General features: G+C 54.7%; 5 protein-coding genes across 5 annotated transcripts; 3 read left to right on the top strand and 2 right to left on the bottom strand.

Annotated features, from left to right (window-relative positions):
• Positions 1 to 631: 631 nt before the first annotated feature.
• B0I36DRAFT_312755 (uncharacterized protein) lies at positions 632 to 975 on the top strand. The gene has a single exon (XM_046152542.1). The coding sequence runs from the start codon at positions 767 to 769 to the stop codon at positions 956 to 958; it is 192 nt and encodes a 63-aa protein (XP_046019451.1). The 5' UTR covers positions 632 to 766; the 3' UTR covers positions 959 to 975.
• A 1,869-nt stretch (positions 976 to 2,844) lies between these two features.
• Positions 2,845 to 4,029, bottom strand: B0I36DRAFT_345004 (uncharacterized protein; the record flags this gene model as incomplete). The annotated part of the gene is made up of 2 exons (XM_046156315.1): positions 2,845 to 3,640; positions 3,689 to 4,029. 2 exons carry the CDS (start codon positions 4,027 to 4,029, stop codon positions 2,845 to 2,847), a joined length of 1,137 nt encoding a protein of 378 aa, XP_046019450.1.
• A 3,888-nt stretch (positions 4,030 to 7,917) lies between these two features.
• B0I36DRAFT_312753 (P-loop containing nucleoside triphosphate hydrolase protein) lies at positions 7,918 to 10,661 on the bottom strand. The gene is made up of 4 exons (XM_046152541.1): positions 10,280 to 10,661; positions 9,686 to 10,217; positions 9,438 to 9,626; positions 7,918 to 9,385 (listed from the first exon to the last, which is right to left on the bottom strand). The coding sequence occupies exons 1-4, from the start codon at positions 10,331 to 10,333 to the stop codon at positions 8,229 to 8,231; spliced, it is 1,932 nt and encodes a 643-aa protein (XP_046019449.1). The 5' UTR covers positions 10,334 to 10,661; the 3' UTR covers positions 7,918 to 8,228.
• Positions 10,662 to 12,081: 1,420 nt separating this feature from the next.
• Positions 12,082 to 13,305, top strand: B0I36DRAFT_312749 (uncharacterized protein). Its single transcript, XM_046152540.1, has one exon. It carries the CDS (start codon positions 12,234 to 12,236, stop codon positions 13,185 to 13,187), a length of 954 nt encoding a protein of 317 aa, XP_046019448.1. The 5' UTR covers positions 12,082 to 12,233; the 3' UTR covers positions 13,188 to 13,305.
• Positions 13,306 to 14,825: 1,520 nt separating this feature from the next.
• On the top strand, positions 14,826 to 17,548 carry B0I36DRAFT_358566 (uncharacterized protein; the record flags this gene model as incomplete). The annotated part of the gene is made up of 4 exons (XM_046157985.1): positions 14,826 to 14,887; positions 14,953 to 15,824; positions 16,325 to 16,454; positions 16,510 to 17,548. 4 exons carry the CDS (start codon positions 14,826 to 14,828, stop codon positions 17,546 to 17,548), a joined length of 2,103 nt encoding a protein of 700 aa, XP_046019447.1.
• Positions 17,549 to 17,628: the final 80 nt, after the last annotated feature.

The following is a 17,628-nucleotide window of genomic DNA, read 5'->3' as shown; positions in this document are numbered from 1 at the left end:
CTTCCTAGTGGATAAATGCACAATGAACAGTCATGGCGTTTCATCTCCACGTGAAGGTCACCTCCCTGCCGGACATGCTCGCTGGCGTAGCAGCCTTTGGTGTGCCCATGATGGCCGCTTTGTTCGGGTTACACCAGCGGTCTAATCACCGTCCCCGGCGTCCTCGGCTGCTGCCGCTGCTACTGGCTCTTCGGCTGGTGTCTCCGCAGCTGGCGGATCTGGAGCAGGATCAGGGGCGGGAGCTGGGGCAGGTGCAGGTTGTGGCTGTGGCGGCGGCGGCGCGGCAGAGCTGTCTGAGCCTCTGCTGGCGCCGCTGCTCCCACTGCTGCTACTCGTCGATGGTTTCAGGCGCGTGTGGTGACTGCCGCGGTGGCCTGGGCGGCGGAGGGATGGCGGCGGGATGCGAGGGTGCCGCGTAGAGGCAGACGAGGCGGAGAACGAGGTGCTCTGGCGCCTACCACTGCGATGACGGCGGTGTCTACGGAGCCGGCGCCGCACGCGCTTCCGGAAGCGCACGGTGAAGCGGTACGAGTATAGAAACCAGCAGGCGGCGGCGATGAAGAGCGTCAGGAAGATGCTGACGGTGATGCCGATTATGTACTTTGGGTCTAGGGCTTGTTGTTGGGCGGTGTCATCGCGCCTATGCTGCTGGGACGGTGGTGTTGGTGTGGTTAGGGGTGTTGTTGTCGTTGTCGTTGTCGTTGTTGTTGGTGGTGGTGGTGGTATCGACGCGGTCAGGGTTGAGAAAGACGTTGTGGGTGTGTAGATGAAGCCATTGTGGGAATCTGTTTGGGAGTGTTGTTGTTGTTGTGGGAGCGCTCGTATATACATCAGGAGCTGTGCCAGCAAAAGATCCTTGGAGGGAGCCGGATCGGCGACCCAAGTCTGTCCTTTCTTGTGTGTGCTCGTGGCAGTCAATTGTTGTAACCAATGCTTTTGTGTGGTTGACAGCGTGTGAGGATGCGTGAGCCGATGTGTAGTCCTGTTCGGGAGCAGCACTGCGCCGTCACGAGGATAACCCAAGAATCGGTCATGGAGAGTGTCACGATATCTAATAATGGAGGACGGCATCCTCGTGCAAGGGACACGTCCGCAATGCTATCAAAGAGCATAGGGTGGTGCATAGCCTGAATGGATCGCTGCCCGACGGATAAGATGCCAGCTCATCCGTATGCGCATTTGACAGGCCCAGCACCCGGCACACGCTTGCATAGAACGGCTTGCACATGTTGCCTATCGGGTGACATCCGGCCGCTTTGGTGGTTGCAGTCACGAGTTTGAGCAAAAGGGGAGGGTGGCTTCGAACCACGGTTCGTGGAACGCACATTCGGTGATGGTGTGTCATCACATGGTCGACAGTGATGCGTGGCGGGCAATGGATCAAAAAAAGAGAAACGTCGATGGTATAAGCTCTGTATATCCTCGAGCTCGAGCAGAGATCCTCCCAGTGCTGATTTCCCGGCATGTCACAGAAGAGAGGCCCAGTGAGCCGCTCTGCTGGGACACCTTTGCCATGCCAACAGGCCGAAGAGAGTGCCTCCGAGCTCGTGGGGAGCTATCTAGGGTCGTTGCCGTTCCCGCGGCTAGACGCCGTCGGCAAGCTATCGCACGAACAAGCTGTCGTATGGAAGGTTCCGCCGGCCTGCTTATGCATTACATGATGCAGCACTCCATTCGCTGCAGATTGTGTCAGGCATAGTTGGGTTCTCCTGACCCTGCGGGTCTGACGAATCACATCTAGGCCTGCTTCCGGTCGAACACCCACGTTGTGAACGATTCGACACGGGCGTGTGGGGTACTGCCAGACGAGCAGGAAAAGTGAGGCGAGCAGGCACCCTCGTGGAAGGTGTCCTTCTTACTTACTGGGGTTTTAAAGCTTTGCTTGCTCCAGTATTTGCAAGGGACGTCCTCCGATGCTCGACCTAATCATTCATGGTCGTGGAGTATGGTGCTTTTTGCAGGTCATATAACTACCTTGTAACTTCATAGATATTATGCCTATAAGTAGGCATTTCCTTGGCGGTACACCGTGTAAAATCACAAATCTCGTACCACGCTCGCAAAGAAGCATTACTAGGAAAATGACGGCGATCGCGCCGAAAGACTCTCGTCCAGGATATGAGCTTTGCTGGAACCAGGGTGTCCCCTCGGCGGGCCTCGCCGTCATTTTCCTAGTTCTCCATCGAAGTTGGTCAGCGGATTGTTGACGTGGTATTCAAACTGTCCGCGCTGTTGGTCGCCACTGCATGCTTGTTGTGCTGACTTGGATTTATGTTTATCGCCTCACCGGTAACGCTCTTGCCTCATACAGTGGCTGAGCTCTCCGCGAGGCGTTCTGGCAACATGACCGCAAATCCCGTCGTTCAAACGAAACAACAGCTCTGTAATTTGGCTCCCCACTCCTCGGCGCTTTGCGGTGTTATACTCCTTCTTCGACGACGCCGAGCTGTCTAGCGCGAAGGACGTCGCGATTCGATGATATACCAAGCATAACAAGACATTTACTCAAGTAACTACCTCTATATGGGACATGACGGCCGATAGAGATCTGGTCCACTTGCATGAAGTAGCTAGAGCCCTTATGGCCTAGATAAAGCTTACGTTCCAAGGTGAGGTCGAAAAGACATCCGGGAAGAGCTTCCCATAACAGAAGAGAAGGGTAACAATAGAACCTCGGTGATTTCCCTCATATTAGAAACACAGGGCAGCAAGGAATAACATGAGGAAAGGTGTCGTCCCCCGTTCATGACCTGTCCTTGTCCTCGATGCAATTGTGCAACCTGCCGCTCGGGTCTACATACCACCCTATCATGCAAGCCCATAATAAATCTAATCACTCACCATCTAGTGCCAGCCTGCCGAATGGCCCTTGGAGTCGAGAGCATCGCAAGTACAGGCGGTAGGCGCCCAGCCGAATTCCCCCGCTAGCTGAGTCGTCAGCCGTTCGCAGCAGCTGGCACCATCACGACTGGGGCGGTTATCCTCCGCGTTCCGCCACGGTACAAACAGGACAGCACCCTCATTGAGCTTGCCGGTGACGGTGACGACATTTGGAGGCCACTGAGTGTTGGCGGTCAAGTTGTAAACTTGGTAAATTTGGCTCCGCAACGACCCAATCGCATTATAGATCTTCTGCTTGGTCCAGTCTCCGTGAACAGATTTGTTCGCATTGCAGCGCACTTGAAAGCGGCCGACCAGGCCGGACTGGAAACTCGTACATTTGCATTCCCTGCTCTTGTCGCCGTTGGTGTTGAGGGTGACAGTGTTGCACCCTGACAATGAGTATCTGGCGCGCTTGGAGATGCCTGGTTCCGGGATGTCACTGTTGCCATTGCCGATGTTCTCTTCGCTAATGCTACCGCCATTGCTGTTGTCCCATTTCGTGCTGGATGGGCCATCTCTCTCCACAAGTCCGTCGTCCTCGTGGGCCGCGGCATCGCTCGCGGCTGCTTCGGCCGCCGTCCACAGGGCCTCAAAGTCGATGCCGGACACGTGAGCAGCGAACTCGTTTTCCGCGGGATCTGCTGCGGTGACGTTGGGAGGGAGCTCGAACTCGCCGGAGGCACCATCCGCCCCGCGCTTCTGGGCGAAGCCGACGTTGCCGCCGAACCGATCCGAGTGCGCCACCAAGAACGTCGGGCTGTTCTGAATAGGCCACGCGCCGAGCTATAGCCCACTCGATCCATACGGCCTGCTGGCTGCGGCCACCGTTAGCATCTCGGTGAAACCCTGCGCAAGGTCGCCTCCGAGAACATTAAACGCGGAAGGTTGGTTGTTCACAACTTGCACCACGCAGGTCTCCTGGCCCCAGCGAAGGTACTGCCATGGAGCAACAGTAACGATGGACTCTTGCCACCCGTTGAATGCTTGCGTGATGACCCATAGGCAGGTCCGGAGCCCAAGCTGGTGATTGGCTCCAGAACTGTTATCAACTGGATCGTGGATGACTTGGACCACCGCAGAGATGCCGGTCGACATGAGACCAATCATCAAAATCAGCCATCGCAGTATCTGGCCTGGTGATGTCATTTTGGAGGTAGGAGCTGGACAGTTAGTGTTGTGGTGAACTGAGCAGGAGGGTAGAAAGCTTAGACACTGCAGAAGGAACTCGTGACTGTGTGAAGAAGTGATTGCATCGTCAGAATTTGAGATCACATGGAGAGGTACAAGGCTGTTATAACTAGCCTGGTCCGACATAGACGACTATTCCAGGCGGAAAGCATATTCTCTCTCACAATGCAAACACAACATGGACATGCCCTGGGCTGGGACCACTGTGGCTGAAGTGTCGCCGTTGCCCTTTCGAGAGCTCATTGTCCGTTTACAGCTTCACATACCAGGCCTTAGTAAGTGAAGTGACACCGGTTTGTGGGGCAATCCCGTGCGAATTGCCGTGATCTGTTGGAGCCGAAGCGCCTCGACGCCTCATTCTCACATAATATAGCCCTGGCAACGAGCCAACTGGCATGGTCGCATAGCGTTTAATGTTTGGCTGTCAAACGACGTACATAGCACTCCGTGGGAACCAAAGCTCTCTAGAGCGAGATGAGCCTAGAGCTCCCGCTTGTTGTTTCCGATTAGAGTAGTGGTACAACAATCGTCAGTACTAGTTCTGTAACACTCTTCCCATATAGGGCAGTGTCAATTCTGCCTGTCCTTGCCGACTTCCGCACGTGTATGCATCCTTGGACTAAACACCACAAAGACACATCAGCACTAACAAAGCAGACCTCGACAGGCCGGAAGTCGAAAGCCCGGGCTACCCAACTCGCCTCTTTTTTCCCCTTACGTGAAGAATAAGATGTCGGCCCAGATATTATCTATGCCCTTCAGCCTAGCGTTTACACGCGGGACTGCTGTCGTCGCATCATCCCCCACTTATCACGGTCCACAACGAGTTTTTGTCACGCGCCGCTTATTATCATACCGATGCTGCTGTCGAGTCCGAGTGCGAGAGCACGGCTCGTTGTGGAGCAAGAGCCGACAAGGCTGAGATCCGGTGGACAAACACCCTAGCGACACAAGGGGTCCAGCCCTGGGGCCGAAAGCTTATGTTTCTTCTCATGCCATGCGTCCGGACCCAGCTCCGATGGGCCGATGCCCCTACTCAGCAACACGAATGCCCTCCACGCGACACCTTTATGCCCGCACTGCTGCTTACGCAGCCGTCGCGGTTTAAACGCGCCGCTTTGCCCTCGAACGGCAGCACATCCGCGGCCGTTAATGCTCGAGTAGTTTGAGTGACCATCACACTACCCGCCACATCCATCTTGAAGATCACCCAGCGTGTCTCTTACCACGGCTTGGCGAGAGGCTTGACTACGTATACGCATGTGTCCAGGCTGGTCGGTTGATCCATTGCACGACGGCGGCGAGGTGGGTCAGTTGTGAGGGAGAAATTTCGACAGGACTTGTACACGGCGGCGGCTGGGTACAGGAATCTTTCAGTTGCCGAAATAGGCATACGTTATAGTTACATGAATCGCGTCAGCTTGCTTTATCGGGTTGCCACGATTAAAGATGATGACACTGCACTACATGGATTGTACTTGAATGCGGTGCTGCCTGCCACAGAAGAAGCAAAACCATCATTATCTAGCGGAAAAGTTCGGGTGCTTTCCATTGCCTGCTTCTGCCCGACATCGGAAGTCCCAGGACATAGTCTGTGCGGTCAACCCACTCATACTCACGTAGTCGAGGAGAACCAGGACTTGTTCGTTAACCTTGGAGAACCCATTTGACTTTCTAACTTTTCTTTTGGCCCTGGATTACTTGAGAATTATGCACATCTTAAAAGTTAAGCTTATTCCTGGCAAAAATAGAAGAAGAAGGATGCTCGTCAGGGATGGCAGTAACGCTTCATAGTAGCAACGAAAAGAACAGAGCCGCACTGCTCTATGAAGCGGACCGGCGTACAATGGTGAACAGTAGATAAGGCCAGCGACGATGCTCATACAACGCACGAGCGGTCCCTTCAAGCCCCCAGTTCGACAGGATGCCCAGGATTATGCGCTGGCGGACATTCATCGCCAGCGCATAATCGACCCCAACCCAGCCGCGCTGTCGCCTACGGGGCTGTCAGCACGGGGCTGGACCTTGAACTCGACGTTGAGACTTTGGCTTGATTCCGCTCGCAGAGTGGCCATTGAGGATCGTCGTCGTCATCGTCGTCGTTACCGTGGCCGGCAGGGCCCGCACGGATCGTTGACTTGAGGCGGCCTGGTCCAACGTCACCTAATCCATGGCCTGTCTCACAAAAGCGGGCGCCCCTGGTTAAGCTCATGCAGCTTCCGCGGTGACCCTGTCACACAGCGCCTACGGGCCGTGCTTTGCCGGGGCAGGCCAGGAAGTGCCATGGGTCACCCAAGACGAGGTTGGGGTGCGATGGCCGCCGGCCGTAGATCAAGATGGGCCAGTCTACGCCGCACAGCTGCGTCTTGTCGCCCGATCACGCCATGTCGTACTTCGCGGCATGCCCCATGCGTCGGTCCGTGTCCAAGATGCTGTTGCTGCAGTATCCAGTGCGGCCGAACTCGGTGCCAATGTAGGTGTAGCCCTCACAGAAATCAGCGCAGTCTTGGTTCACAGGTTGTAATTTATGTTGAGTTATATTCTCATGTTACAATTATCTCATTCGTAATCTCGTGGGTCAGACCCAACGAGGTGCTCCAGCTGCTGCGTACTTGGTGATAGTGGCAAAACCAATGGCTATGCCATGAAACTAGTATTACATAATTTGCCATGCTTGTGGCTGTGTGTGTTATAGCGACCTAGGAAATTTCGTGGCCTTGCAACGGGTACAGCTTAGTACGCCGGACGATTGATCCAGTTCTGGAACCAATTCTTCTCCTTGATGCTCGCGTCGCTGCTCTTGCGGCGCTCTGGATGATCGACCCTGTTGATCATGTGGCAGTCGCCGACGGACGGGTGGCGGCCCGAGCTGACGCGGTGGTTGCGGCCTGGGAGGATGACAGCTCATGTCAGTCTTCTTTGATTAATAACACCCGCCCAGCTACCAAAGGTCCGGTTCGGCTCGATGGCTTGTTGCCCAGGGATTTATGAGGCAAGCTAAAGACAGTGAAAGCCCTAGGCAGGCTTCGACGGGCCAGTGATCACTTACAATACCAGTCCGCTCGTCCAGCATCATTGATGACAGCGTCGTAGCTTTCCTTGGCCTTCGCGTACGACTTTGCGTTCTTGACAGTGAGAGGGTCCGTGGGCTTCATGTTGGGCGATGTTCTACCTTGTCGTGTCTTTGTAGGTACTTCTTCAGCTGGAGTCGAAAATATAGGTATTGATTATCAAGCCGGCACGAAGGTGTAGAAGAAGGAAAGTGCTTCAGACACGGCAATCCAGTCGATTCCACCATATACCGCTGACCAACACCCCCTCAAGCACCCGCACCTATTTCACATTACTCGCCCACTGAGAATGCCCCCCGTGATGCAGACCGAAGCTGCCTCCTAGGGCAAGAACCGTCTCGTCGGGACGGCGTCGCCATTGGCTCCACCCCCGCAAACCGTGAAACCCAAATGCCGCTCGCTCCAACTTGAGCTATACTCCATCGGGTACGGGATGGGAGGCATGTCACATGACAAGGCAACCATTACGGGATCTCGGGCAAAGAGGGCACCAATTACGTCGTTGGTGAGGGCGGAGGAAGTTCATGGGAAGCCGGGGCGCAGCTGAGCAGAATTCTGCTGCTTTCTTGGTGTGGCATTGGAGCGACTCGGACATGCTTTGCCACTAGGATACTACGGCATGCAGATTGGCACGCTGGACGGGTGGGCCCTTCAAGACACTACTAGGCTTTCCTCAGGCTAGGCACGCATTAATAATTATACCAACTGTGCAAGGGCATTCTCCTTTTGTGATAGACAATGCGGAGCCAAGGCTTACGTGACCATGCAAGGAACGTGTCAGAATAGCTCGTGTCAATTGCATTAGATGTAGTCATCCATCAATAGCAGACATGTATATATATGCTCTCATATAACTTTTTGCTTTGATCAAACCATTCTGGGGAATCAGATATGCAAATGTGAGGACACAATGACTCCAGAACTTCAGATGTTGCGACTCATGGAGCCGAACGTGATACTTGTCCCAACAAAGGAAACGAAAAATCAGAAAAGAAAAGTACTTTGATCGCATGCCAAAGAAATAGAAACAATCATTAGAAATCAACAAACCCGATCCTCACGTGCGGTCATGACATGCGCAGCGCGTCAAGCGCCGACGCGGACTCCTGCTGTGGGCTTCACATCGGCTGCAGAGTCCGCCTGGCCGTTAGACTCCGCAGAACCCTGCTCCTCCTGTCCACGACCCATCAATGGTTTCGTCGGGTCGTAGCCAACGGCCAAGACGATGCCCAAGCCTTTTGTTCGCCCCTCGCGGAACAATATCCTGTCGCCTTTGGCCAAGTACTCTGGTCTCTGCACAAATCGGAAAGCCACAGTCGCACGATCGCCTGTGCGGATATATGGACGGTCCACGTCAATTATGGCGCAGGTCTGCGAGACCGGTCCGACGTGCAACATTGCCTGGTACTTGGTTTTGATTGTGGTTGCGTGGGACAGGATCAGTACCTCGGCAATGAACTCGCGGTACACCTGAGGCATCGGCTGGCCCTCGAGTTTTGGCAGTACGACCATGCCTTTCCGTACATCCTTGCGTCGCATCTTCTTCAGCGCGAAACTTGCAGACTGGCCTGCCGAGGCTGCAGGCACACCTATTCGTTTCCTCTCGATCGATCGAATACTGGTGGCAGTGAACTGCCCGAGAGAGTCCGGCCCGACGAGGACGTTGTCACCAGCATGGATGACGCCCGATTTGACAATACCACTGACAACCGTTCCCACGAAGGGGACGGAGAAAGTATCGTTGACGTGGAACTCGAACGGGGCATCCGAGTCGTATCGTCCGTGATGCGGGAGAATGTTTAGGAATGTTCTTACGAGATCCACGTTCTCTCCAGTAACATTGGAGACCTGGAAGATCGGACATATCCGCTGGCTGACAAACTGAGTCGCGGTATTGACGCACTCCTCGCGGTTGCGGATGAAGATGGGCATCTTCCTCGCTGCCGGAGACTTCAGGATCTTGGTGATCTGCTGTATCGTCTGCTCGAGAATGTTCGGTGGGCAGATGTCGATTTTGGTCACGACGACCATGATCGGCACATTCAATGCGAGCGCGATGCCAAGGTGCTCTTTGCTCATACCGATGAGACCATTATTTGCCGCGACCATGAGCAGACAGTAGTTTGGGCTGCTCGACAACAGACCAAACACAGTGGTGCGTAGGTACCGCTCGTGGCCGGCCAGATCGCTGAATGTGATGACTTTCGCACTTCGGCGCCCAATCTCGTCCCAAGACAGCTTCCCTGTGCTGGATGATTAGCCATTAGCAAGTTACTCGGCAGTGAGGATACGTACTCCCCGGAGTATCAGACGTGATGACGTTGCCCGCGGTGTCGAACCCCATGATCTCCATGCCCACAGAGCTGGTACGACCAGACTCAATCTCGTGCTTGTGCCGGAAGAGGTTGACACGAGCTCTGCCCCTGCCGTCGTCGAGGTCGCCCTTCACCAGGACACCAAGCATGGAAGACTTGCCCGCGTCCACTGTGGCCACCACGTCGTTAGCTGATGCCAGCACTGCCCCTGCACGGCGGAATGCTTACCATTGCCCACCACAGCTATTCTTGTCTCGATCACGTTCTCGATTGATGCCGGCTGCCGTCGTAGGAGGATCTTGGCGCTGCAATGCTGGTCCTTGGCATCCTTCGGGGTTGCTGCCGTGGACTCGGCCTCCACACTGCCGTGGACGTGGTTCGTCAGGAGCACATTGCATGCCGCTTTATTCTTATCCGCCGCAGCTCGTAACCGTGCGAGGGCCGTCTCGTACTCGTCCTTCGTCAGACGCATGGATTGGTTGTTGTTCTCGAAGCCAATGTCGAACACGGCCTCGCCGTGGCCCTCCTGCAACCTATCGTCAACGAGCTGCACAAGCTGTATATGTAGCTTTCCCGAGTCCTCTGGAGCCAGTAGCAGGTCGCGTAGCGGTGCCTGAGGCTCCGTGTCGTCGAGGTTCAGCTCGTCTAGTATGTCAAGTTCGTCGTGGTGCTCGTAGCTCGGAGGCGCAGCGGCGTCTTTCTTGTGGGGGAAGCGTAGAGCCTGCTGTTTCTCGACGAAATCGGCGAACTCGCTCAACGCCTACAGTAGGGTTAGCATGCCAGCGACCGCTGCTGAGCCCGGACTCGAGGCTAGAAACTCACGGCCTCGCCTTTCCGCCGCTCATGGGGGAGCTGCTTGTTGCCTTTTGTCGCCATGCCGGGCGCTGCTGGATTGGAGCGTTGAGTCCGGGACCTGCTCAAAGCGCAGCCTTCTCTGTTTGTATAGTTTTGTTGTCTGGACGGGTCGCAGTGGTTTTGGCGGGTTGCACGGAATGGCTGGACGGCGTGGGAGGATCGCGTCTGGGCGTGTAGTGATCGCCAAGTCAACTGACAAGATGTTCGAAGTCGGTTGGGAACGCCACAAGCGCGTATGGGGGCGTGATAAAGCGATGTGCTTGTGGGAGCGATGGCGAGCTAGCAGAACAGGAATGGGCAAAGTCGAGTCATAGACTGTCGCTGGCGCAGGTGAGTAACGCGGCGACGTTGTGAGCTCTGGCTCAGCCCCAATGACGCACCCCGCGTGAGCTGGCCGGACCCATATCGGCGCCCCACAGAAGTCCATCGTCGGGCCCCACACTGACAGCTTTATCGATAGACCCCGACGACCCTTGCTTGGCGCCCGCAGTGAGATGGAGGGAGTGAATAAAGGTATTGTTATGCGACGGCAAACTAAATAGCATGAATTATACGATTACGAAAACTTGATGGGGCCTCTATTACATCTGCTCTTGCCCAGACCAATCGGCCAAGATATCATGTTGTTGTTGTCAGCAACGACTGCTGTTCAGTGAGCAGTATATCTGATCACTACTTAAGTAAGCTATGTCCGTGGCCTTGCATGAGATTCCTGCTACGACAAGCGAACCCAGCACACCACGACCAGCGCTGCAACACCACGTATTTCCTCCAAAAGACCTACGGATTGCTAAAATCGTCCAGCCCTGGAAAGAAGTTGGTATGGGCTTTCTCCTCACGCAGCCCATATCTTGCTATTCTCGTGCCTCTCCATTCTGACAAATCCGACTTTAATAAGTGCATTGCTATTCTGGCAGAGCCGTTGTTGCTAGATTGGTAGTACCCACATACTGTACCCATTATACCATGATTCAGCCAAATAAATTGCGTGCTTCAATATCAAAAACTCCACCTGCGCACCTGCCTGCGCACCTGCCTGCGCACCTGCCTTCACACATGCAGACTGGTGGGCAGGTAGGTAGGCAGGCACTTCGGCGAGAAACGTCGAGTACCGCGTTCAAAAGTAGACTGAAAAAAAATAATGTACTCTCGGGCCGGCAGGACTATCAGTCAGCTGTTAAGGAGTGTCTGACTATGTAATATTCCTAGCTACAGGTCTCTCAGGTCAACCACAGTAGTGGCAGAGGCTCCGGTCGACTAGCGGTAAGGTAGAAGAGTCGTTACTCTAACAAGTCCTCCAAAGCTGCGACAAGTAGGCCGCCTTCTAGGCTCCCCTCGGGAGGTATCTACAGAGTAAGAGAGGTCGGTATAGTGGCGCTGTCGGGGGTATGGTGATGGATGTGCTAGTGGTGTGTTTCCATGCGCGGCGTATGCACACATTGACGTGAGGATGTTGAGCGATGGCCTATGATTGGCCAGAAGAGTACGCCGGCCTAGTCATATATGTGGGTATTGCCAGTCTCGCAAAAAAACGGTACTGCCAGAATAGCAATGCACTTTATTAATCCTTCCCACGTTCAGAACTCGGGACTCCAAGTGGTCCTTTGCCCTCTCGATCCTTGCACTGCCACTTGGAGTAATGCAATGCTACCTCACTCTCGGGCCCGAGATTTCGGGCCCGAAGTCCAGGTCGCCTAGCGCTGACGCGGCAACTGCGCATGTGGTCCTCGAAAGCCAGTAATGCGCCTTCCTAGCAAGGTGACGAAATTGATACAGACTATCTCGGGCTCGTGGCTCTGCAAACTCGGGTGCCTGCATGAGCGCATATATAAAATGTCTGACGTGCCCTCGTCTAACGCGTCATTAACCTCATCAGCACTCCAAACACTGCCTAGAAATAACGATTGCAACAAAATACACCATGACTCCTGCTCCAGTGATTGTCATCGGCGCTACCGGCGACGTTGGCTCAGCAGCCGCCCGCTTCGCCGAACAACACGGATCCTCAGTCGTGCTGGCCGTGCGCGATCTCGAGAAGCCCGTGCCCGGCCTATCCGCCGCCGCCGAAAAGGCAGGCCGATATGAGCGCGTGCAAATCGACCTGTTCCGCCCAGACACCATCGAGGCCGCTGTGCGTACGACCGGTGCAAAGCGCGCGTTCCTTTATGCAACCCTTGGCTCACAAGACATTGTTCCCGACATTATCGGCGCTCTCAAAGCAGGCGGTGTCGAGTTCGTCGTGTTTCTCAGCACTGTGAGCATTGCGACGGCCGGTGACGACCTGTCCCAAGTCGGTCCAGAGAAGTACATCCCGTGGCTGCACGCGCAGTACGAGATACAGCTCGAAAAGACATTTGGCAAGCAAGGCTACGTGGCGCTACGCGCGGGCTTCTTCAGTAGCAACATGAGGTGGTACTACGGGGGTATTGCCAAGGGTGAAGTCCGCGTCGCATACCCAGACGCACTGCTCGAGTTGTGCACACCCGAGGATCTTGGCCGCGTGGCTGCTTCGTTTCTCAGTCAAAAGCCCGAAACCGTCACAGACGAACCGGCTATCGTGCTGTCAGGTCCGGAGCCGGTGACTCTACGTCACGCGCTGGAAATTATTGGGACGGTGCTGGGGCGGCCGATCAGGGTGGTTAGGGTCGACCAGGAAGAGAATGTGCAGGAGATGAAACAAATGCTTGGCGATGCCACAGCTCGCACGCTTGTCCAAGAGTTTGTCGAGCGGGAGACGGCCGGGGACGATGTCAAGCGCATCATCGAGGAGGGAGCCGTCAACATGCGCAAATATGCACATGGAGGCCAGAATATGGAGAAGTGGGCGCAGGAGAACAAGGACTCGATAATTGCAGCTCTATCTGGATCAGGATAGGGTTATTTAAGCGATCTGTGGTGCAGCTCTGGGTGGTTCACTTCAGGGTATTCTATATGTATCGTCCACTCTGTACCTAGTTGGTGCTTCTTGGAATTTACTCGAATTATTTGCCGAACACAGTTGACTGCACTGGCAAGATGCGCATTGCCACCTGAAAACATCTCAAGGTTGCTGAAAGTGGACGTCGATTCGTGGCAGGCAGCTGGTTTTGATGCCTCATGGGCCAATGCAAACGCGTGAGATGCCTCACCTACGCTTAGATGGTCGATTCTAGGGAATGGATCCACCTTACCCTTCCTCGTGTTTTCACAAAACCCCGTACTATGTGGCAACTGCCTGTCGACACTATCCCTTCGAAAAACAAGCAGCCAGGACGACGTCCAGCTTCGCTAAGCCATTACCTCTCACACTTTCGGATTGCCCAACATGCCGTCAAGTCATGGCTGCGTTATCGCATCATTGCTATCCTTGTGAGCCATCAGACCATGTGACTCGCTGGTGATCACCTTGTCGATTTCGAAGTGAATTGTCGCACAACGCTTGAGCTGTACGCACTTTCCAAGATCTACGGACTCCACGACCTGTCCGTTCTTACTACTGCGGCATTATCCATCTGCAAGGGCAAGGTTGGCCCGCAAACCATGATCAGAGCGATTGAGAACAGCAATCCGAAGCCAAAAGCATCTGACAGCTGGTACCGGGAGTATGTGAAATCGGTCTTGTCGGACGCGTACTCTAGCCTGGGCATGTTCATGGAGTCAAGAATGACAGCGTCTCAGGCCTACGGCCCACCTCCTGCCAAGACATCCATTCCAAGTTTGTTTCTCAGCCTCATGATAGAGTTGGACAAAGAACAAGATGCGGCGACCGCACATAACCACGACAGTGCCCCCAAGAAACGGAAAATTCGGTCCGAAAGAAGTGAGGGTGGTGACAAAGAAGGCACAAAGTCCATTGTGAAGCAGGAATAGTCCAAAGCAGAAAGCGAAGGATCTGACTTGATCTGTCTCAATGTAACTAGTCGTTGTTGGCATCAAAACTGAGACTTCGGCTGGCGCGAGAAAGGAGCCCATCAGCAGAGATGATGTGAGCGAGCTGTCTCTATGGAGTGATGGCCAACTCTGTCAGGCAGGAGACTTGAGAACTCCTCCCCTCCCTTGGGGAAATGTGTATCTCCTTGAGGAATCGCAGTCCATAATACATGCCTTGACTGATGCAATTTATTCCAGTGAAAAGTATATCAATGAGATAAGTGTACGTGCTGTACGGCCCAGCAGCGACATTCTCTCTTCCCCCTTGATGTATTCTGAGCACTCTTGGAGTATCAAGTCATGGCGACGTTGATTCTGCTGTGGCTGCTTTTACAATGGTGGTGGGTTGTGTGCGCTGAGGGAGGGCACCACCCGCTCCTTCCCGGACGACAGCACTGCGCCGCCATCTACGCTGCCAAATCTGCTCTCTGCACCAAGCAAACGAGGCATCGCAAACTTGACATTGCCCAACCGGCGGCCAGTGACTTATGCATCCGTCTGAGAATCGGCCGAAGGCACGCAGTCTACAAGAAGCCCTCGCCAGCACCACTCGGCGGCCTACCTCGACCACGGCGACAATTTAGGGCCTCACAAATCACTCACAATGGCCGAGCCCCATCCTCCCAAGCCAGCTGTCAGCGTTGTAAAGGACAAGGCGCCAGATCTGTAGGTCTTTTTTCTCAAACAGCATCATTGACAAGCACGTCAGGACTGATGCTACTGCCATACAGGCCCTTTGCAAAACTCGTCAAACTGCGATTCAAGCACGATGCCATCTTAACCGTCCATGCGTTCATCCTCCAATTGAAGCACTTCCCAAAGCCCCAAAACCAGGCAAACGATCCGCTCGATGTGATCGATTTCAGCTACACGTCCGCTGAAGCCGGACATGTTCTGAGTCACTACCTGTACAGTCGTACATGCGACTTTCCAGTGCCTCTAGGAAATTGCAAGACTGTCGCGGACTACCTCAGCACCGCTCTGGAGCTCCACATCCTCGCGACACAGTACAAGCTCGAGGCGCTGCTCAACTCTGTGAAAGCTAGAGTTATCGAGTTCACCAATAAGATGCAGCACAAGGAGGTGTTCAAAACAATCCATGACTGCTATACCAACGCGGATCCAGGTCTCGATACGAAGTCATACCTGCGTGACATCCTCAAGCTGTATTTAGACAAACAACATGGTCTGTGGAACTCTGCGGTCTGGGACATTGTTGATCAGATCGGTGTTCACGACGACGCCAGCAGAAGAGCCATTCCCATCAAGGAGACAGTGCTCAGCATCTTGCTCGAGCTGGCGTTGGAAAAAAAGGCCACCGAGGTTCAGGAGCTGCGACGGGTCATTGCAGAAAAGGATGCCACCATTGGCGAGTTGGAAGACAAGAAGCCGTCTGCGTTCCTTGCAAAGCCGACCCAGCCACTATTTGGTTCGGCGTCATTTGGTAGTCCACAGTCAACCTTTGGCATCGCTGCCCAGAGCAGCCGATTTGGTGCGCAGAACGCCTCGTTTGGTGCTTCCCCGGGCACGCCGAGACCTCAAGGCAGCGCATTTGGGGCTCCGAACGTCACAAAGGCAAAGGGTGCTCCGCTCGGCATGCCAGGTACGCCGGGAGGCGTGTATGCCTCACAAAATGCGAGGCCGAGTGCCCAGGCTCCCATACCAGGTCCTCAAAATGGTACAAAGTGAGGGCGAATCACGTCGTGGCCCTGTTGTGTCCAGAGAAATGTTGCCACGCTACAGATGAAGATTTTTTGAAGACTGGTTCTGTGCAATCACTCTTGATGCAATGCACTGATGACCATCTCTATATCTTGTAATGGTGAGAAAATCATGCCAGTTACATGGCAAGAAAAACACAAATTCGAAATAAGATCTGGAATCACTGCAGCTGATTAATCCCCGAGAAGAAGTGCACGCTACAGGGACGATCGGCGTTGTCTGAAATCTGGCTGACCAGTTCCTGCCTGAGTGCTTCTCCAGCCTCAGGCAGCACCTGCCCGTCCGCGCCCTTCCTGCAAGGCTTGCATGCCTGCATTTCCAGCACCCTCGTCACGAATACAACTACAAATGTCCAATCCTTCATCTCAACTCGGGAAACAGAGACAAGTCCGTCGGATTTGCCCAACATTAGCCAAAGCCCTGTGATGGCGCCCTCCACGACAGACAGCTCCATCATGACCCAGTTGGACACCCCTGGGAGCGAGCTGACAGAGCGCGCCGAGCAGACCATGTAAGACAACGACTTCACATAAAAGATGGCCAGCTAACTTGCTGTCTGAATATAGCATATGCAACAGGTCAGCGCGCTATGATACAACACTTTCGATGGCCTTTAAGGATGGCAAGATACTCCAAGCGCACAGCTTCATCCTCTCCAAGCTCACGGGCTTACCCTGCGACGTCGAGGGCGACCAACCTCTGCCCATGCCCGTCCACCTCAACATCTCCTCACAGGCTGGTCATATCCTTGTGCACTACCTCTACAGCGGGGACCTCGATCTGGACAGTCTTCCAGAGGATAACGGCTTTGCCGCCCTCGCCTCCCGGCTCGCACAACAAGCCGACGCCAGCACACTACCTGCGACACCTGCAGCAAACAGTATCGACGCTGCCAAGCTCGTCGTTCTCTTTGAGCTGGCAGCCAAGTCTACAGAGATCCATGACCTAGAACTGTTCGACCTGGTGATCTTCCCAATGTACGGGCTCATATTTTCCCACCTCGGCTTCGTGGCAGTTCTCGAATGCATGCGGCGCGCGTTTGCCTGTGGCATCGACGATGTGTCTGCCGGAGAATGGATCCAGCGCCTCGCCCGCGAGCTGGTCAGCGACTTTAGAAACGACTTTGCGCACCAGTGGGATGAGGTACGCGCCTTCTCGCGCTCGCTGATCAGCTCGACCCCACTACTGGGCACCAACAAGAGCTCCAGCGTGGTCGACACGATGATCCTCAAAGCACTGCTCGAGGCAGAAATGGATGCCACCGACGCGAGAAGCCGAGCCGCCTCCCAACCCGAGAGGGTCACCCTTGCCACCAGCAGCGAGGCCGAGGCCTTCATCTGCAGCAGCTGCGCCGCGGCACTCGATGTCATCAACGGCCGAGGGCCAGCGCAGCTGGACGACAAGGTATCACAGCTTCGAAGTATTGTCGCCGAGGCTCGTGGAATTCTCAGTAGAGCATACCGGGTACCCATTGGTGTCCGCAAAGCCCCGTGGGTGGCGGACAAGAGCCGGCTACAGGAGATCACCTACTTGCTGGAGGAGTTCATCTTTGACGTGGACAGCCCTGCTGGTGCCAAAGCTTCGATTGCGCTTCACAGCAAGTGAGGCTGGCCCGGGTCAGCTGTTACTTATCTACCCCAAGCCTTGTGGGCTTGTGTCTAAACTGTCCCTGACGGAGAATTCTG

This window comes from Microdochium trichocladiopsis (genome assembly GCF_020744255.1).
Source record: "Microdochium trichocladiopsis strain MPI-CAGE-CH-0230 chromosome Unknown B0I36scaffold_1, whole genome shotgun sequence".
Taxonomy (NCBI): Eukaryota; Fungi; Ascomycota; class Sordariomycetes; order Xylariales; family Microdochiaceae; genus Microdochium; species Microdochium trichocladiopsis.
This window is presented reverse-complemented; position numbering and strand designations above follow the sequence as displayed.

Coding starts and splice junctions, on each gene's coding strand:
- B0I36DRAFT_312755 (XM_046152542.1), top strand. CDS start 767: ATGAAGCCATTGTGGGAATCTGTTTGGGAGTGTTGTTGTTGTTGTGGG.
- B0I36DRAFT_312753 (XM_046152541.1), bottom strand. CDS start 10,333: ATGGCGACAAAAGGCAACAAGCAGCTCCCCCATGAGCGGCGGAAAGGC. Junction 10,218..10,279: donor AGCGGCGGAAAGGCGAGGCC/GTGAGTTTCTAG, acceptor ACCCTACTGTAG/GCGTTGAGCGAGTTCGCCGA. Junction 9,386..9,437: donor CACGTCTGATACTCCGGGGA/GTACGTATCCTC, acceptor CATCCAGCACAG/GGAAGCTGTCTTGGGACGAG.
- B0I36DRAFT_312749 (XM_046152540.1), top strand. CDS start 12,234: ATGACTCCTGCTCCAGTGATTGTCATCGGCGCTACCGGCGACGTTGGC.